Source organism: Gavialis gangeticus, unplaced genomic scaffold, assembly GCF_001723915.1.
Source record: "Gavialis gangeticus isolate Ggan-Ray unplaced genomic scaffold, GavGan_comp1, whole genome shotgun sequence".
In the NCBI taxonomy this organism is placed as follows: Eukaryota; Metazoa; Chordata; order Crocodylia; family Gavialidae; genus Gavialis; species Gavialis gangeticus.
This window is the reverse complement of record NW_017728992.1, coordinates 155,507,593-155,532,685: the sequence shown is the minus strand read 5'-3', so window position 1 is coordinate 155,532,685 and position 25,093 is coordinate 155,507,593. Positions and strand designations below refer to the sequence as shown.

At 42.4% G+C, this 25,093-nt stretch overlaps 1 protein-coding gene across 3 annotated transcripts in view; it reads right to left on the bottom strand.

Annotated features, from left to right (window-relative positions):
- Nucleotides 1-11,120: 11,120 nt before the first annotated feature.
- The window catches only part of ESRP1 (epithelial splicing regulatory protein 1), a 41,230-nt gene continuing 27,257 nt past the window's right edge, over nt 11,121-25,093 (bottom strand). For all 3 annotated transcript variants that reach the window (XM_019527942.1, XM_019527943.1, XM_019527945.1), the window contains 3 exons: nt 24,528-24,696; nt 14,773-14,875; nt 11,121-11,746 (listed from right to left, as the gene is read on the bottom strand). In XM_019527942.1, the coding sequence (XP_019383487.1) occupies nt 14,788-14,875; nt 24,528-24,696 (257 nt within the window). In that variant the 3' untranslated portion in view covers nt 11,121-11,746; nt 14,773-14,787. The remainder of the gene's footprint in view (nt 11,747-14,772; nt 14,876-24,527; nt 24,697-25,093) is intronic.

Here is a 25,093-nt window from a genome sequence, read left to right as displayed (position 1 = left end):
AGGCAGCAGCAGGAGCCCTCCCCACACTCCTGGATGAGCCACCCAGGCAGCGAGCATCCCACCACCTTTCCTGGGGCCTCATTCACACACACCCACAGTAGGGGCCTCAATTTGCCCTCCCTCCCATGCCCCTTCCTGTTCACACATTTGCCTGCTCAGCTAGGTGCTACAAAAGCTGCCTGCATTTAAGATGGCTAAGCCCCTTTAGTCCAGGCCTCCTGCTGCCTGTGCCTCTAATCTTTGTTGCTCTGTGCTGGACTCTTTCCAATCTACCTGGCTTTTGTCTGTCCCTGGCGATCTCCCTCAAAGAGCTCTTTCTATGGTCAGGTCCTGAGAAAGGGCAGCAGGACTTCTTCTTCAAAAGGGGGAGGGCTCATAGTGCAGACATCCCAAGCAACACAGCAGACTGTTCAGAATCAGACCAGTCTTCACTGTCTAACACAATTCCCACTGTTCTTCCTCAGACCCTACAGCTAGGGACAAAAGTTGCACATAAACCAGTTTAAGTGATCAGAAACTGGTTTAAACCTGTAACAGAACAGACGTTCAGTGCACATAAACCAGTTTAAGTGATCAGAAACTGGTTTAAACCTGTAACAGAACAGACGTTCAGTGCACATAAACCAGTTTAAGTGATCAGAAACTGGTTTAAACCTGTAACAGAACAGACGTTCAGTGCACATAAACCAGTTTTAAAATGGCCATAACTGGTTTAAGATGAACCTGACTGAATGTAGTATCAGACTCAATTGGTTTGGGTCAAACAGGTTTATGCAATTTCTATCCCAACCCCTTTCTGGTTTAAAGTTGAGCCAGAGGCCTCTGGCATCCCAGCATGCCTTTCAGCCCTCGGCTGGGCAGGGCTGTGCTGTCTGCTTCAGAGAGGAGGGCTGGCCCTGCCCATCTGCTCTCTAGCTCAAGCAGGGGCAGGGGCAGGGGCAGGGGCATGGCCAGATGCCTCCTGGCATGGCCCCATTAAGGCAAAGGGGGCAGAGAGAGGGTTAATTCTTTCCTTATTCCCTGCCCCTCCATACCGCAGCAGGGTTTGCCTGTCTGCTCGCTGAGGACACACAAGGCCCATCAGCACCTGCGAACTGGCCCCCATAGTCCGCTGCCTGGCCAGCCACTGTTTGTGCATACCAAGCCAGGCTGCTCTCATCGAAAGGGTTCAGCTTCCCTGTCCCTTAGCTGCAGCAGCTAGGGAGGGCTCTGCCCCCATGGCCCAGCCCTGCTGTTCAGCTGCTTCAGCCGGGGATGGGCAGGTGATGGACCCACCCTGTGGTGGTGGGGAAGAGGGGCAAATTCCCCTCCAAGGCCAGGCAGTGCAGCATAGAGCCCCCCTCCCCACCCTGCGGCAGCAGGGGAAAGGAAGAAGGAGATGGAGGAGGAGGGGGAAGAATCCCCCTCTGGGGCCGGGTAGTAGAGCTGTGTACCCAGATTACTCCCAGCTGTCAGGGAGCCACTGTGGCAGGCAAAGCTCTCCCCCTCCTTCTCCTCCTCCCCTACCACAGGTGTCTGGCCTTGCTCCCTGTTCCCACACCCTCTGAACACTGCAGGCTAATGTTGGGGTTTAAATCTCTCCTCAGTCATACTGAGACCTGCTGGGGTCTGGTCACACCCTCCCCTCCCCCCCCAGCTCAGCTTCCCTTTGGAAGGGAAGGAGGTCTGTTCTCGCACCCCCAGGCTTCTGGCCTAAGCCACTACAGGCCTGCGTTTCCAGAATGAAAAGTGGATCTCTGTCCACTTGCAGATCAGTTCAGTCTCTGCAGGTTAGACTAACCTGGGAAGACTGAATCAATTCAGGCTTGGGCTTTTTGAATCTCTGTCCCTAGTCTACTCCATCTTCCCTGTGACTTTTCTTTCACCCCTCAGATCACTTTCCCTTAGGCTCAGTTAGCCACCCTTGCAACTGTAATGGGCTAGCTGGTAGTGACTTAGCCCAGGGGTTTTGAAAGGGTAAAAGATGATTGGAGGACTTGGGATTCCCTTTCCTCACCAATCAGGCCCCGAAGACTCACCCTCCATGTCTCCCGATTGGCCCCTTGGGTCACCTGGAAGGGGATAAAAGGGGCAGCACAGCTGACTCAGAGGAGATGAACGAGGGACCATAAGGAAGGAGCTTCAAAGAGCTGGCAAGAGCTTGGTCAGCAGGACGGAAGCAGTTGCCCCAGAAGCACCTGAAAGAGTGAGACCTACAGGCAGCAGTTGGACCCTCAGCAGTGTGGCATGCAGCCGGCAGAAGAGGGTCCCTGCTGGGCTCCAGGATCCCCTATGAGAGGCTGAGGCCAGCAGGAGAGGCTCCCCAGCTCCAACAAGGATCTGCACAGCAACCTGAGAGGTTCCCAGCTCTGCTTCCAGCTCCTCCAATCAGAGGCCAGGCAGCTCGACATGAGGCCAGGGCTACTGGAAGGTCAAGACACCTAGCAGCTTGGCACAGTACCAGCACTGGTGACTGTGTGGTAGAGTTTCTGCACACCATGTGGGACATCTGAGTTCAAGTCCCAGCTGGGGTGACTTGGGGTGAGTGAAATAAGAGGGAGAAATTCTTGTTGCAGTGGAAAGGGGTCATTGGGTTTTCTCCCACTCCAGGTACCTAGACCCTATATTCCTTGTTATATGACATGTTGTGTTTTGTGCCTGTTATATTTCACCAACCAGCATTGTTTGTTCTGCTGTTTGTGTTTTATATTTTGTTAACCCTGTCTTTTGTCAACTGGATGAATATGTTTGTGATTGTAAGTGTCTAACCTTTGTTGAATCCTGCCCCCTTGGGGCATTGTAGTGTCCCCTATACCCCCTGGTTTATACTGGTTATGTTCCCAGTACTGTTCTCTCATTAAAAGGTAGACGTTTAAGTCCCCATTAGTGGTCTGGCTCTGCTCTATAGGGGGAGGAGAGTCCCTACACCTCCCACAGCACTTGTGCACCTGCTTTGATCCCTTCAATTGGAGAGGGGGTACCTTTTGGAGTATACAACAAAACTGGGTTACACAACAAAACTGTTACAGACCTACTGTTAACCTGGGGACAACACTCATCGAATAAAATGAAGCAAAGTCACGAAGAACCAGAGAGCACTCTTTGCAGCCTGCTTTCAAGCTCAGATTGTCCTCTACCTCTGGGGTGAAAAGGGCATGTATACATATCCTGTTTATGAAACTATTCACAGAAACTATTTACAGCAAGGCATATTTAAACTGAGCACCCACCACCCCCAGGCTAGGGACAGACATTACACACAAACCGGTTTAAGTGATTAGAAACTGGTTTAAACCTGCAACAGAACAGATGCTCAGTGCACATAAACCATTTGAAAATGGCTGAAATCAGTTCGAGATAAATCTGGTTGAATGTAGTACAGTATCAGATTTAACTGATTTGGGTCAAACCAGTTTATGCAATGTTTGTTCCTTGCTGGTTTAAGTGAAACCGGACTCCCCCAGCATCCCGACATGCTCTCTGGGCTGGGTGGAATACTATGCTCCACAGCAGGTCTGGCCCCTCCCCTCTGCTCCCTGGTTGGAGCTCAGCAGAGACTGCAGGCATTTGCCTGGCTGGCCCCTGCCCCCTGCCCCCTCCCCTCTGCCTTACACAGACACCTCTCAGCATTAGCTAGCAGACCACATGCTGGTTATGGTCTGTGCTGTAGTAGACAGGATAAAGGCAGAATCAACAGATAGCTGATAATGCCTCTCTGTTGTTTTCTTAATGCGGTGATAAACACTGAGTTAGGGGTAATAAACACTGTGTTATCAATTCGCTGCTGGGCTGGTCAGAAGTGGGGGAGCCACTCTCTAATCAGAGTGTCCTGCCTGGGCTTGGCCATGCCTCTCTCAGTTCAGTATTGTGGAAGGGAAGGGAGGGCTGCTGAAGCATCCCCCGGCTTCTAGCCTGAGCTACTGCAGGCATGTGCCTGCATATCTGGGATGTCTGTACAGTTACAAACTGGTGTAGCCTAGCTTGGTTATACTAACCTGAAAAGATTGAATCAATTCAGGCTCAGCTTTTTTAATATCTGCCCCTAGCCCCAAAGTCTTCCCCAACAGAACTTCAAACTTGAACTCTTAGCTTCTTTTATAACAATTTCCTATTGTTATGCATGGATGGAGGGAGGTCTTTTGGGGGATCAGAGAGAAGGCTGTCCTGACTGGCAATTTTAGAGACCTACCAGAGCATTTAATATAGCTAAAGGTTTTACTTTGGGCTACAAAGGTCCCTGGACCACCAGTGATGCTTTACAACTAGTTTTAAGCATTCAGAGGAAAACTGTGTTTGCACTGTCACATAGTAACCAGGTAAAGAACTGCTCACTGTTTCCATATTGTCACAACATGTTATTTGTCAGATCTACTGAAAACACTGATGAAGGTTTTACTAACTGAAGCAGCACCTTTCTTAGATTTATTTTGATAAAAATACCTGCTAAAGATTTATCTGGATAAAACTGTCTCTTCACTAATACTTCTACTGATAACAGACTTGCACCAATTTTTTTTTCAATGAATGAGAAGTCCCTGTGCAAATGTTCTTTTTAAACCCGGTCAAAAATGTTCTTTTTAAACCCACAAGTGTCTGGAGCAAAGGAGAGGGGAGAGGGAATAGGACCCTGTACTGGACCTGAAAAACGCCACCATGCACAACAATCTTTGACCACATGGTTGGGGGTAGAGGAGCGGTAGGTGATGATGGCTAGCAAAGGGAAGCAGGGTCCCAGAAAAGCAATGCAGGAGCCATGGCTGCCCATTGCCAAGCAGGCAGGGTACTTATTTTTGGTGAATGTGGATACTAGTTTGATTGTGCAGAGGAAGGTTGTAAATTGGCAGAGTGGAAGCAAAACTCAGGCCTTGGACACATGTTAATTCGTAACACTACAGAATTAGTGAGGCACTTTGCAATACTACAAAAATAAAGCATTATGAGTGTACACAGCCCCTTGGCTGGCAAGAACAAATTCAGTGCTTCTTTGCACTTTCCCCATCTCAAGGGAAAATTGAATCACTGACAGTCCTGATGGAGAAGAGGGTAGGGGGGCAGGCTATCAATAATCAATTGGTATTTGCTGCTGGGAGCAGCAGCTGCAAAGACAGGCCCTTCTCCTGGGGTGGTGTGGAGAGCTACTACACACACCTCTGCACACATTGCACATAGCACTGCAAATGTGTTCCTGTTTGTGTTGGGTCCACCATCTTTGTAGCGTTTACAAAACAGCCTGAATGCATGCACACTAGCTTTATGTAGTGCTACCAAAAAAAAGTAACATGCATCTAAGACCTTAATTTTAGCTCACATGCACCTAGGATGGAAGCATGTAGAACCAGGAAGAAACACAAATGTGCATCTCTGCATGCCATAAAGACTCATATAATAGCACTTACCAATCTTCTTTGCAGTGCTTCTGGCAGCTCAGAGATGACAGGCTGATTAGGAGGATGGAGACTCCAACAATTTCTGTGAGGTAAAGGGTTTCTCACTGTTGGTAGCTCCTCCTAAATGGAGACATTGGTTGTGGTCTTGCTGGTATCCACTGCCAATGTTTGAGACAAAATGAAATCCTATGTTGGTGTCCCATGCCCGATTTCTGTCCAACTCTTCAGTCTGGAGAAATGGCTGGAGCAGTACCAGTGGTATATGTTCAGTCATTAAGCATCTTCTAGGTTACTTTCAAATGCTTGGTCATTGTGCAACATTGCACCTGGCATGCCACTTATAACCATTGCTGTGGCCACTGCTCTGGCATTATCAGAAAACCTACTGGCTTCTGTACCTCAATATCAGTACTTCCTGTACCCCCATCTTTCTCCAAAGGTGGAAAGGTTCTGGACCTCAACTTGGGTCCCGTTGAAAACAGGATGACCTGGCATAGCTCAGCGCTAGCTAGGAAAATAAGTGTGCTTGCTTGATTGATTGATTTTGGATCATGTGAGCAGAGGCAGAACTTGGCTGCATGCCAGCATTGAAGCAAGGAGATGACATCTAGTCACCCTGACCTCAGAGCAGTACAGGCCACTTGGGTAAATAGACCATCTTGTCAGGGAAAGCCACATAGGAGGAGTGCCAAACTGTGACCAACCATTACTACAATACAACTTACTGGGATGTGAAATTACTTCCAATTCCAACAGAAGCTGCAACTCCAAAGAAACTCACCAGTTACACAAATGTAAGGCATTGCCTCATGTGGATTCAGGTGTTTTAACATCAATGCAACTGTTTCCAGCTGTGCAAGCTGCCCATGACACACAATATCCAATATTGGTCTCCAACAGTTGCCATGCAGGTCACCCTTGGAGCTCTGCCCTTTTAAAACCTTGAGCTGACAAATTGTATGATCTTGAGCTGAGCATCAGGTCTAGAGTAACCATCAGGCTCTTGAGAGGCTGCTGCTGCTGCTTACCTTGGGCAGGCCTACTCCGTTATTGCACCAGACACTGGCAAGCCCAGCCCTTCATGTTGGCTTCTAGGGCAGTGGGATCCTACCATTTTGGTACGCATGCCACAAAATAGCCCCACATCTTCCCCAGTTCCATTTTGATCACTGTGACATGCCTGACCTGCTGCTCCACTGCCTATTCCCTCCTTGATCTGCTCCATGCCATACACAGAGGCTTCCAATGCCATTTGTGGCACACATGCTGCAGGTTTGCCACTCATACTCTAGGTCTCAGTTTCATAGTTAGTAGGGTTGGAAGAGACCTGAGCAGATCATCAAGTCCAAACCCCTACCATGGCAGGAAAGAGTACTGGGGTCAAACGACCCGACCCCAGCAAGGTTTCCCTAGTGTGAGAAGTGGAGAAACTGATAGCTCACTTTCTGCCACAATGAGAGAAAAGCACTATGAACTCAGTACCACCACGTTCATGCCAATGCCTCTATTCAGTGCTAAATCTCCATTGCCAGTAAAATTTCTCTGTACCACATGATCCTAGATTCAACAGCTAGACTGGATGAGATGCTTCTCAGAAGAAAAGGAGGGTATTACATGGTTTATAGTTTTGTTTTAAACTAAACTGGAGAGTCTTGAGAATTTTTTTTAAGTGATCAAATATCAGCTTTATACAAAAACATTTTCCCATAAGAAACATATTTGTTGTGCCCCCCCATGATGGTCTGTTAGCTTTTTAAGTCAAGTTAAGGGCTAAGTACACAAGCTCAAAAAGGTCCATATTGAATCGATACAATCTTCACAGGTTTTCCTAAGCTGCATAGATCAAACCAATAACTGATGTTCATTGATTGGGTGGCGAAGACAGGCAGAAGCCTGCACTGGCCCAGGCCAGGAACCTGGGGACGCTAATACACACATGCCACCCCACATGGCCCCACTGCCTAAAGCTGCTAAACCCAGCCTAGTGGCAGCCCAGGCCTGATTGGCTGCTGGACACATGCCCCCACCTGCTGTCTGTCTGATGGATCTCTCCTCCCTGCAGCTCTCTCCCCACAGTCCCCCATGTCTCCCTGGCCCAGCACCGCCCCCTCCCAGCTGGGGTCTGCCCAGCACAGGGAGAAAGACCCAGCCAGGGGGCTTTTCACTCCCACACCACCTGGCAAGTTGTTGTGGGATCAGCTCAGTCCTGCCCTTTCCCCAGCCTCCTGTCAGCCGTGATCCACTGGAGGAGATAGCTCAGGGCTGTAAAACATCTTGGGATGCTGGGAGACGAGAGTTGGAGCTAATTTGAGGACCTGGGACAGAAGTTCCATAAACTGATTTAACTTAAATCAGTTAGGTCTAATCTACATCCAACCAGGTTATCTTAAACTGGGTTCAGCCATTTTGAAAGTGGTTTATATGCACTGAGCTTCTGTTCTGTTATAGGTTTAAACCAGTTTCAGATCACTTAAACCAGTTTGTGTGCAACTTTCATCCCAAGCAAAAATGTTTAAAAGTGAGATACTCAGAGATATTTACTTCCGATCTAGAATGTTTGTTTTCCCAAGTAACTAGTCTTCAACTTCTACATTTAAAAATGACTATTTTGAGCAAGCTGCAGGGGAAGATGTAGGCAGAAAAATTATTTGGCTCTCTCATCTAGCTGTTAATGATTAAACAAAAAAGCAATTACTAGAAATATACACAGATCCACATGCCAAACACTCACTTTCAAGAATAATGAAGTAACTTGGTTATTTCCAGATCTATTTTCCCCTTTGTAGAGTTAGGAAGCACCAGGAATCATGTTCTAAGGTATAATGCATTATATATTATATACTAGAAACTGTTTCATCTCACCTATCTACTACCATGGCTCTGGTTCAACATATTAATATGTTACCTACTTGAAAATGTTACGGTAATGAAATATTTCAAGGTTAATGTGTATAAACATTTATAGAGTTACAACTTATTGCTTTCCAACTTTTTTTAAAGATAGTGTTTCTAATATTCAGAGGTACAGCAGCCCTGAAGTTCAACATGGGCAATAGTGATAAAAATGCAATGGATAAATCCATTCTCAAGACTACACTTTCAAGAGCTACAAACACCACATAGGAAGTTTAATGTGGAGTTTTCAAGAACTCCTTTGGCATTTTTGTAAATCCTAAATTTGCACTAATTAAAAGAAACTCTGATGGAATAATAATTAACAGTTCATAAATTACCCTAAAATGAAATGAAACATTTGTGAGGGAAGTAAGCATATATAGCCAAGTGATACAAGTGTCATGCTATACAAATGGTGCTATTAAACATGTGAGCATAACAGAGCAGGATTATATTGGGTTACATTTAAAAGTCACCCTTACCTGCATCTCAAAAAAAAAAAAACCCCAAAAAAGAAAAGAAGCCCTTACACCTCAGGTTTTGCCAGGTCTATATTTGATAGGGGAGGGGTGGGGGTGGGGGAAAAAACAAACAAACAAACAAACAAACAAACAAACAAACAAAGTCAGTATGAGAAATCATCCACATACTTTAGAAATTAAGAATTAAAGACAACATGAGGTCCCTAATATTATCTTTCTTAAAAAGACAGTGGAATGGAGGTAGAGAAATATTAGCCTGAATTGAGTGTTTTCTGCCACCATCTTTGGGTGCTAAATGCTTTTTCAAAAATGTTCTGTGCTACCCTTTTAAAAAAAAATTTGGCTACATAAATTTAGGCTTCTTAAATTTTGCCAGATTAAATGCAAATTATTCAAAGAGTATTGTTTTGAAAGTGAAATTTCCTGAGTATATCATAATGATTTTAAATATAGACTGCAAGGGATCATTAGCATTTATCATAGAATTCCTTCTACAGTTCCTTGAGATAATCAGTTCCAAATATTACTTTCATTGTATTAACATATCTGTTACGTAACAAATGTTCTATACTTGTCTACATGCCAAAGATTTGTACTTTGGACTCAACCTGTAATCTGAGCATTACAAAGAGCTATATTTGGTTTCAAGTTTTCTGTTAAAAAATTACTTTAAGGGTAGTGATATTCCTTTAACTGTGGTAAATGAATTTTGCCATAAATAGAAAAGCAAGACCAAGTCTCATCCAATCAAAGTGAATGCAGTTCACAGTACAACAAATACTTTCTATCCATAATGGTTATTGTCTACCTAATATCTATCTAGCTATTTATATTTGTTTGGTTTCCCTTATATGCAGCTGTTATGATGGCAGCATAGTTTTAGATCATTCAGGCAGCTGTAGATAAAAATCAGGCTAAAACTTGCCATAAATTGCTTATGACAATGAAATTAAAATACTACATTTCTTGGAATGAAAGGTTTGGAACTTGATTCTGAATTTCTAGATGTTGAATAATTGCTTGTTCTCTTCTGCTCAATGCCTGATGTATCCCCCCACACTGGCAAGAGGTAAACAGATTACTTATACCAAGTTTCAGGTCATCTTACGTCCCTGAAAACAGCATTCTGTGAAGAAAGATGTCATCATGACCATAGCAGAGTGTTCTGAAAGTGCAAGATACTTACTACACAATAGCTGTTAAAACTACTAAGAAAAGCCAGAACACTGGACTCAAATAGTATACTAACAACTGGGGAGGGGGTTGTTTTTTGGATGCTTTTACCCGTTTTGAATCACTCTTTAGAGATGCTCTATTTATCCAATTTAAGTTTTCCTGCCCCCATCCTATTTTCTCTTTGCGTTTACATGTAATTAGAAACTACATGCCTATAAAATAAGTTGAACAAACAAGATTCCAGAAAAACAAAATGTGTTTTCATGTCAAGCTCTAGAACTATAGGCAAAGAGGTTTTTATAATGGGGCAGATCAATTTGCTAAGTCCTTTACTTAGCTTGGCAGTGATTTTTGTCAACCAGAAGAAATTCTACACTGTTCATTTTACAAGGGTCACTTAAGAGTTGAGATGGCCAAGTCAGTCTGTTATCCAGTGTTCTGTTAATATTCATTTTGAACATGGTAAAGGACACATTTCCTCTCTGCTTTTTAAAACAAGAAACTACTATTATTTTATCCAAAAAACATTCATAACTTTAAAAAAAAACAAAAAAAACCCAAACCTTCAGACACATTCAATATCGTCTCATCTTCCTCCTTGCTTTAACAAAAATATATAGAGCTTGCAAAAGGGTGTTAGAGCAGCACAACTGGAAACTGAAATCCAGATAGGTACAGCACTTAAAATACTAAAAAGTTATTATATGATTGTGCTAGTAGGCCACAACTCTGTTCTGGAAGGCAGGAGTAAGTCCACGGCCTCTTTGCTAAGTCTATCAGTTATAAATGTCAGCTTCTGGACAGAGCTACTAGTTCATTAAAAGTAGTCTAAAAGCCAGACATGTTTAACCTGTTAGTCATCAGAACACAAACCCCTTTCATATTTTTATTGCTAGCTCAAGCCAGCAACCCTCTCAAATTGGCATTTTCTTATTTCACTGCAATACCCAAATTTCAGAGGGTCGTAAGAACTTCTGTTGGAAACCACCATATACCTGCTAAGCAAAGGCTTTGGGGTGGGGTAGAGAAAGATGATGAAGGGGAAAAAAAAAGCAAAAAATTGGTTCAGATACCTTCTATCACTTGATTCATCCTTAAATCTCTGGTGTGATCATATTGAAGATTTCATATTATGGTTTAGGGAATGTCTCTTCAATGTATATAGGTAATGTGCAACAGGAGAGAAGAGTTGGAGTCAAAGTCTTTAACATACCACTCTTTATATATTTTACAAAGTTACAATAGGTTTTCAGGCAATTCATTTTACATTCCTAACCATTTCTGCACTGTGTAAATTATCTCTGGTTAGAATGTCAAAGTATACAATCACACAAATATGTACAAGACATGAAAACAATGTTTTATAAAAATTGAATTCACAATTAAAGGTCCTAAAATTATACATATTTTTAAAAGCTTTAAACCATGTGCAAATCTGATAAAAAGACTGTTGCGGGTTTTTTTTTTATTTATTAATTGTTTTTTGCTTCAGATGTCCTGAACCTGCAAGTTTCATCTAACCTATTTCTCTGTGAGAAGAGAAATGTAATACTTTCTGTATTGACAAAAAACCATCAGGACTTGTGATCTCTGCATTTGTGCTCTTAGTGAATGGCTCAGTGGCTAAGACAGTTTGTGTATACATGTGCCTGTGGAAACTGTGCATTAATTAGTTTTTTAAAAGTTAGATAAAGGTCAAAATGCTAATTTTCAAATTTCTGGAAAGTTTTCTTGTGTACAGTTGACTTGACCAATAGAAGAACTGGGAATGTAGTCAATCTCCATTTTGGCTGGCTTTCGTTGTTCAGAAACATCAGTTGGCAGAATCTGTATGGAACAAAGTCAACATTAGTATGACATTAATCATTTTCGTAGGTCCTGCACATCAATTAATTAAAAAAAAGTTCTAATACAGACCAGGAAAAACTGAAATTTTTGGAATTTAGCATTCTTCAAGCTCACCAATATTAAAATCACTCCTTTTTTCACTAGAAAGAACAAGATGACTCTTATTCATACATAAAAGTCCTATATAAAATTCAAGACAACCCCCCATTCCACACGGGGGGGGGGAGCCCCTCATTTTGGATTTGAGTACAAGATATAGGAGGGTGGGTAGGTAGCTGCTGCAGCCCTAACTCCAGCTCCCCCCTGCTCAGATGAGGCCAGAGTCACACCTACAGCAGCCCCCCTCCCCTCCACCCTTTTTGTCAGGTGTGGTTCTAGCTTTATTCCCTCCTGGGGCAGGGAGCACAGGAAGCTCCATCCTCTGCCCAGCCAATCTGCAGCGATGGTGGCTCCAGGCCCCAGGATGCTGCTGAGTGGTCAAGCCTAGGCTGTGCTTCATGTCCTGGGAGGGAACAGAGCCAGAGCTGTACGTAACAATAAGTGGGGGGCGAGGGGGAGGAGAAGGGGGCAAGGAAGGTGGTAGAGGCTGTGGGGAACAGATGGTAGGGCATTAAAGCAGGCTGTAGGGGGAAGAAGTGGTGGGGGCACAGGGCAAGGGGGCCACCTGCTCCCCTAGCCACATGCCCCAACTTCTGCAAGAGTGTGCGTGTTTGTGTGGAAGGGGATTTAAAACAATGCTCCAATAATTAGGATTCTACATGGAAAATTTATACATTTGTTCTAATTTTTCATATATCGTATAGAATTATTGGGGGGATTATCTTGTTTTCAAAGTTGCCTTGGATTTGGGTAAGCCTAGTGTGTACACACATACCAGCCACCCAACTAAAGAAACTGGCTGTGGGGAGAAGGCCAACATTGATTTAAAAACTAGATGAACTGTTTGTTATCTGGTTTAAAAAAATGGCTGTGGTCAATTCTGCACTTGATTCAAGACGACAAATCACACATGTACCATAGCAGCAGAACCATGACAAGTGAAAATTGAATACAGGAATTAATTGTGTTCACAGGATACACCTCAGTGAAAAGGAGGATCAAAAGTAATCTTTGCTGAGGAGCAGAACTTATCCCTTTCTGCTTCAATATGGAGCTTTATAAAACCAAAAGATGACAGAAACCCTTTGTAAAGAGGTTCCCAAATCCTGTCCTAGAACCAGAACATGTACAAAAGCATGCCTGTCAAATTGCAAAGGGTCTTTGGGTAAATCTGATATCTTGTATTAGACCAACTCAGGTAGTTGGAAAAATCCTTCTTTGCAAACTTTCAGGTATAAAATACCCTTCTTCAGGCTGAGGAAACATCTGCAGTTGGTGTGTGTCCTTCTTGGGTGAAATGAATAGTAAAGAAGCCAGGAGCTGGTATGCATGCAAGAAAGCCAGCCAGTAAAGATGTAAAATTGAGGAGTCAGGGGTGGGGGGAATGAATGTAGCTGGTAAATAGTGGAGAGGTCAACCTGGGGAGTCAGGTGTGTTAGACAGGTTATAATGTGCCATAAATCCAGTATCTATATTTAGTCTATGATTTTTTGTACCCAGTAGGTTGATGAAGTGAAGTTCATAGGCTTGTCTGTGAAAAGTGTTTTGTAAATTCCCTTTGAGGATTAGAACCAAGAGATTGGAGAGAGAGTGGTTTTCTTGTGAGAAATGTGCTCTCACAGGTAATTGGGTGTTGTTGTCTTTGATAGATTTCCAGTGTGTGTTCATTCTGGTACACAGTTGTTGTTTGGTTTCTCTAACATATTTTCCACCAGAGCATTTGGTGCACTGGATGAGATGTAATACATTTCTGGAGGTGCAGGTATAAGATCCAACAATGTTCACAGTTCTGTTGTGGGGTGTAGTAATTGTGGGGGTGGTGATGTTGGCAGGTTTTACATTTCTTGTCATGGCATGGTCTGGATCCATTCAATGTGTTTTAGCCCTGATGGAAAAATGTTTACCAGCTACATTCCCCCCCACCCCCACCTGTCTCACCCACTGACTCCTGAATTTACATCTTCACTAGCTGGCTTTTTGCTTGCACACCAATATTTGGCTTCTTTACTATTCTTGGATGAAATGAAGAGCACACACCAACTGCAGATGCTCCTTCAGCCTGATGAAAGGTATTTATACTCAAAAGTTTGCAAAGAAGAATTTTTCCAACTATTTGAGTTGGTCTAATAAAAAGATACCAGATTTACCCCAAAAGCCTCGTCTGCCTATATTCTTAGGCTAGCATGGCTACAACCTACATGCTTGTTAAACTGACATTTTGAACCAGAACTTCCAGTACAAATGCTTCTCTTCTGGCTAGCTTCATGCGCTGAATATTCCTATATAGAAAATTAAATATGGCAAAAACTGGAAAAAAAGCTGAATTAGTCCAACAAAGACTCCCCAGCTTCTGGGCACTGCTGGCAGCACAAGACAGAGGCTTCACTTGGCTCCTGGAATTTTGTCTGTATGAAAAAGCAAAACAATTTAAATTCTAAATTCTAGGGTTGCCCACAAGAAAAGTTGAGTCAGGCTGAATACCACTTGCTGCCATTCTGTGGGGTTACCAAATTTGCATTATCCCAAGATATACTGTTAGAATTAAGATCACTTAGAAAAAGATCCTCTTTAGAAGAATTCCTCTTCTTGCACATTCTCAGACACATTACTCCAGCACCAATGATATGATGTGCTAAGGTTTCTGAAAAACTGGGACACAATACCTACTTGCCAGTGCAAATTGCATGCAAAATCCCCTTAGTAATCAATACCCAAAATACACTTTATGTCAACAAGTGTATATGGCGTGTGTTCTACAAGGACCATTGAAATGAGAAACATCCCCTGACTGGAGAGCGTCTTTACAGCTAGCAAAATGCTCAGATGAACGACAAATATATAGTTATAATAAAGCTGGCTACAATACACAATATTCAGAATCATCTCTGAGAGTTCCTTATCCTTACCTTCTCTGAGGAAGTCTAACTGCTGGGACCTTTAAATGCAAATCCATTTTTTGGGCATTGTCCTGGCCGGGTCATTTGTGTGTATAAGTCCATCCTCTGCATACTACAATTCAAGTTTAGATACATATGTGGTCAAAAGCAAGACAGAAGTTCAGTAGAACCAAGAAACAGCAACCTGCTATATGGTAATCTTTGTTACAGTTCAGGACAAGTTTCAGAATATAGGTAGCATGTCTAGGAGTTTGTAATGCTCCCAGTCACCATGGAATCAAAACAGATCAGCAACAGCAATGATGCTGTAGAAATAAGCCTCAGGTAATCACCCAAAGCACCAGCATGCAAGGTCTTGTCAAACAGGATTGGCCAGTTGAGACAGTTTCAGAGGCTCAGAGCATCTTAAGAGCACAACTTCCAAAGATAAAGATTGAGAAGCCAGGGAAACTACCTGGCTGTCAGCAAGAGCAATACAAATAAGAAATGTATAGGTATATGTTGCTGAATTGTAACTCTTTCCAGATGTTTTTCAAAGTTCATAAATTAGCCACTAGACGGACCCGTATAAACTGCTTACCACCACAACTTATCATCCTATGCATCAAATCTTAGCATCAGGTGAAATCAGAACTCAGCCCGTTTTCTGCCACCACTTTCCTCCAGTGCAAACTATATTGTTAAATTCTGTGTGTTAAATTCCTGGACAAAAACTTACTTAATTCCATGTTTAATTAAATGCTGAAAGCTTGCTAAGAACTTTTTCTCCAATTACTCAGTTGGTTTAATAAAAGATAACCACATTACTCAAAGAACCTTGCCTGTGTCTATCTATGTCCTTAGATCAACTTGCCTACAACCAAAAGCCCAACTACCTTCAACATCTATTTTGTCCATTTCTATCACAACCATCTTCACCACCCCCCTATAGACAGGATGTCTTCTCTAAATTGAAACTTAATACCTTCCTCAAACTCACTTTCTATGAAGATGCCTTTAGAAAAGCTGCTATCAGGGATTTTCCATTAGTTGTTTAGGCACTAAATACAAAGCAAAAAAAATAAAAGCTATAAATATGTAGTAACGTATTTCCCCCATTATCCTTTTTGCCTTATTCCTGCTCTTGATTTTATTTACTTGAACAAATTCCTATCTTAAAGTAGGACCACAAACTGGAAGAAACAGACAGTCTCTATGGCTGCGTCCAGACATGTAGGCATGTGCAGTTTGTGGCACCATGAACTGCACATGTGGAACATGACCCTGTGCTGCAAATCTACAGCACAGGGACAAAACTTGCTACTGGGATTTCTTGGTAGCAAAAACACCCAGGAAAAATAAAGTGGCACAAAACACAGCGAAATAGCATGTATGGGAACAAATAGAAGCTTGGTCCTCCAGTGAGATGCTCTGGTTGCCAGTCACAGCATCTCTACTGCTCCATTTGTTTCCCTGCTGCTCTGTCTCACCAGGAGCTGGGAAGAGCTGGGCATGGGCAGTTTGCCCAAAGCAGGACAACAAAGCCTGTAACAAAGTCCATATGTAGTGGCATGCACTGAGGCACAAAACAGTGGCACAAATTTGTGCGTCTATTTGTGCTGCTGCAAAATGCATGCCCCTGCACATCTGGATGCATTGTATGCATCATGAGTGGTTGATTATTCAGACTGAAACCAGTATAAAAAACAGCAGATGAGATCCAAAGCAATACGGAACATGATTACAGTTGGACTTAATGGAAGAGAGATAGCTGCAAATGGTTTCATCAAGTTATCTGTTATCAAAAATTAGTCAGAGTATGAAACTTGAGCTAGGGACAGACATTCCACATAAACCAGTTTAAGTGATCAGAAACTGGTTTAAAAGCTGTAACAAAACAGATGTTCAGTGCACATAAACCAGTTTGAAAATGGCTGAAACTGGTTTAAGATAAACCTGGTTGAATGTAGTATCAGACTTAAATGATTTGGGTGAAACCAGTTTATGCAACATCTGTCCCAGCCCCCTTTCTGGTTTAAGATAAACCAGACACTCCCAGCATCCCGGCATGCTCTCTGGGCTGGGCAAGGCTCTCTGCTCCACTGCAAGGCTGGCCCTTCACCTCTGCTCCCTGGCCATGGCTCCAGCACAGACTGTGGGCTGCTCCCCCCTCTCTCCCTCACCACTCCCTGCTAAGCAGGAATTACCCCCTCCCCTCTGCCTTGCTGAGGAGGTGTCTGTGCATTAGCTAGCAGACCACATGCTGGCTACAGTCCCTGCTGAATCAACAGGCAGGATCAACAGGCAACTTGTAATGTCCCTCTGTTGTTTTCTTAATGGTGTGATAAACATTTATCAATTCCCTGCTGGGCTAATCAGAGCATCCTGCAGGGGTCTGGCCATACCCTGCTTCCCTGCCACAGCTCAGTGCTGTGGAAAGGATGGGAGGGCTCCTCTCGTACTCTTAGGCTTTTAGCCTCAGCTACTGTAGGCATGAGTCTGCATGTCTGGGATATCTGCGCAGTTACAAGCCAGTTCAGCCTAGCCAGGTTAGACTAACCCATGGGTGACTGGTACCTCCCAAGTCTGGGGGGGCACCCGCAGAAGCCGCTGGCAGTGGGGGCAGAGCTGGTGAACTCCTGCAGATGCCAGCAGTGGCCTTGTCAGGGAGCACATCGAGCACCCACAGACACCGCTGGCAGTGTTGACAGCAAGGATGGCCCTGTCAGGGGAGGGGGGGGCACATGCCCCCCCATGTCTCCCCTACCAGTTACCTACGGACTAACCTGCAAAGATTGAATCAATTCAGAATGTTTGTCCCAAGCCCAGAAGATAAGTAGTTACACCAAAGATTTGGTCATGCAATAAACATAGAGATGTGTGCTTTTTTCAAAGCAACAACTCTTCATAAAGCTTCATCTCTGGAAAGCTAGAAAAAAAAACAAACAAAAACTTTAGCACATGATATTCTGCCTTGGTATTCCCATCTTCAAAAGGAACCACTTCTAGATTTTGGAATATCAAGTTACCCAAACTCTTTCAGTCTAATAAATCAGTACAAGAGCAGTAAGAAAGATGTCTATAAACTGAAATACTGACAATATTCTGTTGTACTGCAGTCAGTAACAGCATCCACCCTTACACTGATTTGTAATACTATTCTCAAGAGTGTGGGAAGGGGATCCTAGCAAATGCACAGCCCCATTAAAACATATACCCACAAAGATGTAGACCAGACATTGAGAAAATATCAGAGAAGAAACAAATTACTGAAACAGTGCCATAACCAAAGCCCTGGAAGTATGAGAGAAGAGACATTTAACAGTCTTACAATAGTTTGTATCGCTCATGAACTGGACTTAACAAAAAAAACCAACACCTACAATTGAGGTTCAGAAATAGGAATTTACTTGAAAAATAGGGGCTGACTGTGTTAGCTACCCAGGTTGAGGCACACATACACAAGCCCTTCTGTGAATACGGCACAATGTAAAATACAAGCTACTGTTTCTAACCTCACCATGAGGCTCTAAGCTAGAATGCTCTATGTCATCCCAATGACTAATGAAACCTAGCAAAGCAGAAAGCTGGTTGAAGAAACTGGAATAAGTATTATACACCCAAGAAGGAATAGATTTTTCTTTTAAATGAGGTTTAACATATGGCATCCTATCAACACCATTAAAATTGGCAAATAAAAAGACATTATTTTATTGGTGGCCTGAGAAAACGTTTCCGAGCTGGATGGTGCTGGCATAAAATGATGTAGTGGCCCATTCTAAATGACAGACTCTTGTTCTCTTTTGGCAAATTCTACAGTTTTCTTTATGCTCTACCAAAACAGTAGATAATTGGTATGAAATTCTAGCTATGGATAGATCATTATAAACCACATTTGTGACATGAAGTAAAGGAATTCCCACTGAGACTATTAGCAACTAAATAAGTTTGCAATGCTGCCCTCATTAGCATTTTACCCTTAGAGTGGTCAAGAGCTGCAAGAATGTGTTCTCTGTACTTTTGCAATAACTTCAGTTAATCTTACGACTTTGCTTTGATGTTACGATTTAGCTTGTAGGATACACAGCACCTTCCTAGAAACTGCAGGCTAAGAGAGCCATTGTCATCTCCTTTTCACTTTGAAGTCTGAGATTTTTTTTTACTCAGTTCTTGGACAGCTGTTTAATATTAACGCAATCCAAATCAAACCACACACATCCCTTTATCTCACTAATATCCTAATAGGCATTAAATCAAAAAAGCTTCCACCTTGACAAAAATATATAAAGTTAAAGCAAAAAAGCCCCCCCCTCACCCTTCCCCCCAACTATGCCTTGTCCTCTACATGGATATCACAGAAAGACTGCTAATCTCAGCATAACACAGAGTCCTCTTTTTGCAATGAAGGCATATTCAGTGTCTTGACTAGAAGAAATTGCAGGAAGTTTATATTAAGCATAAATTAATCCAGTACTTGTGCTGTGGAGCTTATTCGAGCTTCCACAATGGATTGAATTAGATTGTGCGCAAAAGCAGTCAGTGCAGAATAAGAGCATTCACACAGGAAGCTAAATCCACTATAGTCATTCTGGGCTAATTTCCTCACATAGGTACTTTTTTCCCCCCTGGGGCTAGTCTACGTTTACATGGAGGCAGTAAGGCTAATGTAAATATTTTTGATCTGTATGCTCTGAACTCTTTACTAAAATGATACAATACAAGAAGATCTTAAGGCCAACTCTTTGCTGAAAGAGGGGAAGTTTCTTAAAGTTAAATTTCCTAAGGTTTGCATAAAAACATGGTTTGAGGATCTCTGATTTAAAGGAAAGTATTTTTCAGTTCAGTGTTTGCATTTAGCTATAACCAGTGTCCAAACTGAACCCATATCAGCATTTCTGACACTGCTGTACCATGCAAAAACTTCCAAAGTAAAAGTTGATTAAAGTTTTGAAGTGTAACTTTGAAAGTGTAAATATCCATGTTTATACAGCCCCTCAAATTTGATTTTGCCATGCAAGCAGTACTTTTGCACCCAACTTGGGGTGATCATTCCTTAGGGTTCTCAAATTTTAGCTGTGGGACTCTCCTTATTTAGAAAACATTATTGGGGACTACCTCCTCTTCCATTGGCATTTACAACAAGTGCTTAAATACTTACCTAATGTTTTATAAGTAATGTAACTGAAGGTCTCAGTGTACATTAGCATGCTGAAAAAAGGACAATTAGCTTTTTAACAAGTACTCCAAGGGTTCGTTTACTTTAAGGCACAAGAGTGCCAGCAGCCCAGAGCTACCTGTGCTCTCCAGCTTCCCTGGGGGCTTGAGGGTCCCAATCATGTACACCCTGGGAATTCTTATCTGGGATGAGATCCCCAAAGCCGTTGGGAGTGCCACCCTGGCTTTCCCTGCTTACTGGAAAGCATCTTAGAGATCCCAGGGACACGTCTCGGTAAGCTGTGGAAAAGCTGAACAGACACTTCTAGGACTTGAGGGGCCCAATCCTGCACAGGAATGTGCAGGACTGGGCTACTCAAGACCCAAAAGAATACATTGCCCATTCTCCTGCTAGTAATTTACTGAGGACATGTTTCACCCAGTGGAGCATGGATCAGTTGTACCAGGACACTAGACCTATATGAAGCTTTGGGTGCCAATTCAATTCAGAGGAGAGTCAGCCACCAAATCTCTGAATCCAAATTGAATTGGGAGACCAATTAAAAGGTCTGAATCAATTCAAAGCCTCTGAATTGATTTGGAAAAGATTTGGAGATTCAGCATTTGGGTAGTCCCTGCTTGCCACTGCAGGGAGGTGGACCTGGGCCCCATGCTGGTAAGTAGAGGGCAGGGGGAATGGAGTAATGGGGAGGGGACCATGGGAGACCACCGCCATGCCCCAGCTCGTGCCTGCTCCCCCAGCCCCCTTGAGCACTCCCCGCCCTCCCAGCCTGGCTCTAAAAAAAAAAAGGAAAGAGCCGGAATGCTGAGGCCAGGTAAGGGATGGGGCCTGTTTGGTTTGGCTGAATTGGTGGTGGCCGAATCTCTGAATCAGATTCAGGACAGTGATTCGAATCACCTAATCAAATCACTGTCCCCTGAATTGGCCAAATCTGAAGCGAACACTAGCTGCTTCACACAGGCCTATAGGACACATCCCAGCACACCTGATCTGCTTCATTTGGTAACATTATTTTACCCTTATAGAATACTAAGGAGTTGTCAGGATCAGCTACACATTTTCTAGTTAATGAAACATCAAGAGGCTGCCCCTTTGCATGATTCTTAATATAGCTACTATCCTCTGTATAAGTTAACAAAGCAGCAAACCAACTGTTCCAGGAATGGAGCCATAAGCACTTCTGTATTATGGATTGTGGGAATGCTCCGCTCTGAATTACTTCCAGAACTTTAACCAGCTCTTGGAGATATTTAAGAAAGTATAGATATGGCTGGGTGCTTTGCAAGAGGTCTAAATCTCATTGATTTGACAATAACTCCTCTTCTTTGTAGGTTAAAGTGTTACCTGTGCCTGGAGAGTTCCAGCTGGGATCCTAGACATATAGTTATAAGCAGGTTTTCCTAATGGTATCACAATGGGTTGGGTCGTACCCCTCTGAAACTAGGGGTGCAACCACTGCCTTTTGATTTGAATGATTATAAAGACAAACTTAGCTTCTTATGAAACCCAGACAGCTGAAACAATAGCTAACTCCACCCCAAACAAAAGCCAGCAAAACCTCTCCACCCAGGTCTCACTTTTTTTTTTTTAATAAAGGTTTGCATCTGTGAAAAGACTAGGGAAGCTGAGGGAGAAGATAGCAAGGAAGCATATAATACAATCTGAACAAGTATTGAGGATGCAATTATGAGAGAAAGGCTAGAGACTGGTAATTTATTTAGAATAGCAAGAAAAGAAAAAAGTCTATTTGAGGATTCCTGCTGTATTCAGGAAAACAAGACTCTCCACAGGGAGAAGCGGCAGTGGTTAGGTCCTAGAGCAGGGGCGGGCAATTATTTCGGGTGAAGGGCCGCTTACTGAGTTTTGGCAAGCCATTGAGGGCTGCATGATAGGCAGCTAGGGGCAGATAAACATTAATTTTCTAAATTTTTTAGGGACTCTATGGGCTGGATAGAAAGGCCTGGCATTTTACTCACCCCTGTCCTAGCACAAGCCTGCCTCAGACCTGAGCTGGGTTATTCTGGTCTGCTGCTGAAACCAGTGCTACTCGCTGATCTAGCTACAGATACATTAAATAACAAACTCAGCATGCATTCAGGATTAAACAAACAATCGCCCCCACCAGGACAAACCACCTTAATAACAATCACTGTCTTCTCACAAAACAGAACAAGTAACATTAGGGTCTGACTCCTTGTCCAACTGAGCCATCAGGTATACTAGATGTATCAAAATGCTGCATACAGATTTAGACTCCAAATGATTGAATTTCTCTCCATTTCTTGATTCAGTCACTTCAAAATATTTGAACAGCATACAGTAATTCTGATACACCCTGATATTGATATGCTTATTATATACACTATAGCAAAACTGTATTAAAACAAAAATCAAGTGAATCATCATTTCACTAACTAAGGGACATCTAAGCACTAGAAAAGGGCTTCCCGCTAAGGAATGGAACATTGCACAAAAAGATTAAAATCAGCCATAATAAAAACTTCAACCTTGTAAACACAAACCTTCTGATACCAGGTCAAAAGGGCTTTCCTTATTTCCATAAGTGCTATTTGTTAGACTTGTAACTCATCGTTTGGTCATTAGCCACTGAATCCCTACTGCTTTTCTGTGTACATGCATTTAAAAGGTATAATTTAGCACAGAGGAGACCCCACGCTATCCCCTTGCCCTTGTTTTATATTTGTTTGATTAATTTCAGAACCATCAAACTTATTTAAAAACAAAAAACAAACAAGCAAGCAGTTCACACTATTAAATGACAAGGCAGCTTTAGCTATCACATTCTTTACAAAAGTCCAGTTTTCACACTAAATAAAATACTATACTACTAAAACAAGAATTTCATGGATAAGCAGATACCATATTTCATGGTGTATAAGTCAAGTTTCAAAGTCCAATTTTTAATTCTTAAAATTCAACCTCAACTTGCACATTGTATCAAAATCCCCTGTGAGCCTTGCTAGGCTTGGCACTTGGCTGGTAGGGCCCCACCCCCTGTGAGCAGCACTGGTGCCCGGCCCCGACTTATACACAATGCCTATGAAAATCCTTACCTTTCAAATCGGAAAGCTGGGGGGGGTTCAAATTATACATTGCATCAATCCATACACCATGAAATATGGTACATATTTTTATCACAACCACCATAAACCAAGCCACAAAATAAAGCTTTTTCTTGGGAAACTAGATATGAAAAGTTCCTTGGAAACAGTGGACAACTTTCTTGGCAGCAATTTTACCTTGCTTCCAAGTCTGATCAAAATGTATAATTTACAATGCACCAATAATCCTTGTTCTTGAACAGCTTTCAGTCAGCAATCTGCATCTACACAGGGATCATATCCACTACAGTGTAGGGTTTCCATATGAAGCCTCATGTCTGCATCGATTACTTTACAGAGTTATGGTATTTCCAGAAGGGCTGTCAGTAGCATTTATAGTATGAAAGTACATTATATTATAAAGCACACAGTACTTAGCTGAAATCAGAATTAACATTTGTACACTGTGAGGACAAATGAAATTACTTGTTTTGTGTTTTTAAACTATTCATTTCCATGCCTTTACATTCAAGCAGCTGAGTTTTGTAAGTGACGGAGTAGACAAGTATACTGCTGTCACTTAATTTTAATTAGTCTAAAGAACTTCTTTTTAGAATTTTTTTCCTTCCCTTGTGTAGGGAAGTGAAAAACAGTGTGTGTGTAGTTTAGTGGGGCAGAGATGGAAATATAGTAATGTTTCATTACAATGAGTTGATGTATACTCCAGGGTCCCAACAAAGTGGAGTATCCATGGCATACCTCTGAAAGGGTAAATCAACTTGCATGACAGACATGTAAATTCAAACTCATCACAGAAAGACTGGATTAATCTTCCAATACTCTATTTACCACTGTTGAGATTACACATCTGCTTTAACTGGGAAGGTTGCCTTGTGATGGAGAAATATCAAGTCAAATTAAAAAAAAAAAAAACAAAACCAAACAAACCTCACCCACAGAGGACTTGTTTAGGGAAAGCTAAACTCTCTCCCAAGGGAGAAAAAGAGGTGGAGTGGGGAGAGGGGAAATGAGTTCATATATAGAAAGAACCTTTTATCATAAAAAATAAAATCCACAAGTTCTTTAACTTTACAGAAGCAACTACCTCTGGAGTACCAAAGCAGTAGCCAGGAACTCAGCAAACCAAGGTCAAAAGAAGGAAAAAGGTGGTAAGGTTGGCCAGAAATATTAAAGCAAGCACTTCTTTTATAGAAAAAAGCTATCAATTTTTTAAACAGATGCAAAAATATATTTTTTTTAAAGTATAATTTCCTTTGAAAACAATGGAATTTGTAGTCCTTGGGTACCTAAGGCACTTTTGAAGAATCCTACTCTACCACAAAAACCATCTTGACTTTAAATTAGTTTGCCACCTACAAACATTATAAAACAGGGGGAAAAGCTTGTTAAATAACCAAAAAAACTGAACAGGCTGTTCTCCATAGCACAAGCCTCCAGCATGGCAGCCCAGCAACATTCTTTTGTGAGCCTTGTGCATTTGCTGTAAAGAGTTCTTTGTTTCTGCCTCGTTTCCTCTTTTGCCCTACCTGGGATAATATGCTGTGTAGTTCATGAAGAGTTGAGTGCCAGCTGGATAGTATGCTGTTGAGGGCTGGAGTGTTCGTGGATTCAGAAGCACAGAAGGCTGATAAAGGGCAGCTTCTGTTGGAATAACTGCTGCAGGAGCTGGCAATGAGTAGGAAGGAGGAGAGAGGCCTAAAGAAATAGATGGAAAACAGAATACACTTCACATTCCACCATCTTTGCTAGTCAGATAGCCCTGAACAGCATCAAGCTGTGAACGCAAGGTCTTTAACACAGTTTAGGTGGCTTGTTCATATTGTCATTCACATAAAATGAACTTTTCTATATCTTCTAGGTTTTTCTATTGTACAAGGGAAAACAAAAAGCACGCGATAATAGTTAGAAGCACCCCTTCCACTCTCACTTGTAAGCCCTTCTTTTTCCCATTTCTTCAGATCTAGGTTCACATTTAAGTCTCTCTCTTCAAAAGCCATAAGAAAGAAGTTCAGTATCTGAATTCTGTGTCCACCAATTCCCATTCTATATAATATTCTTTTGCTTTAAGGTCCTCCAGCCCCAAAAGGTCTAT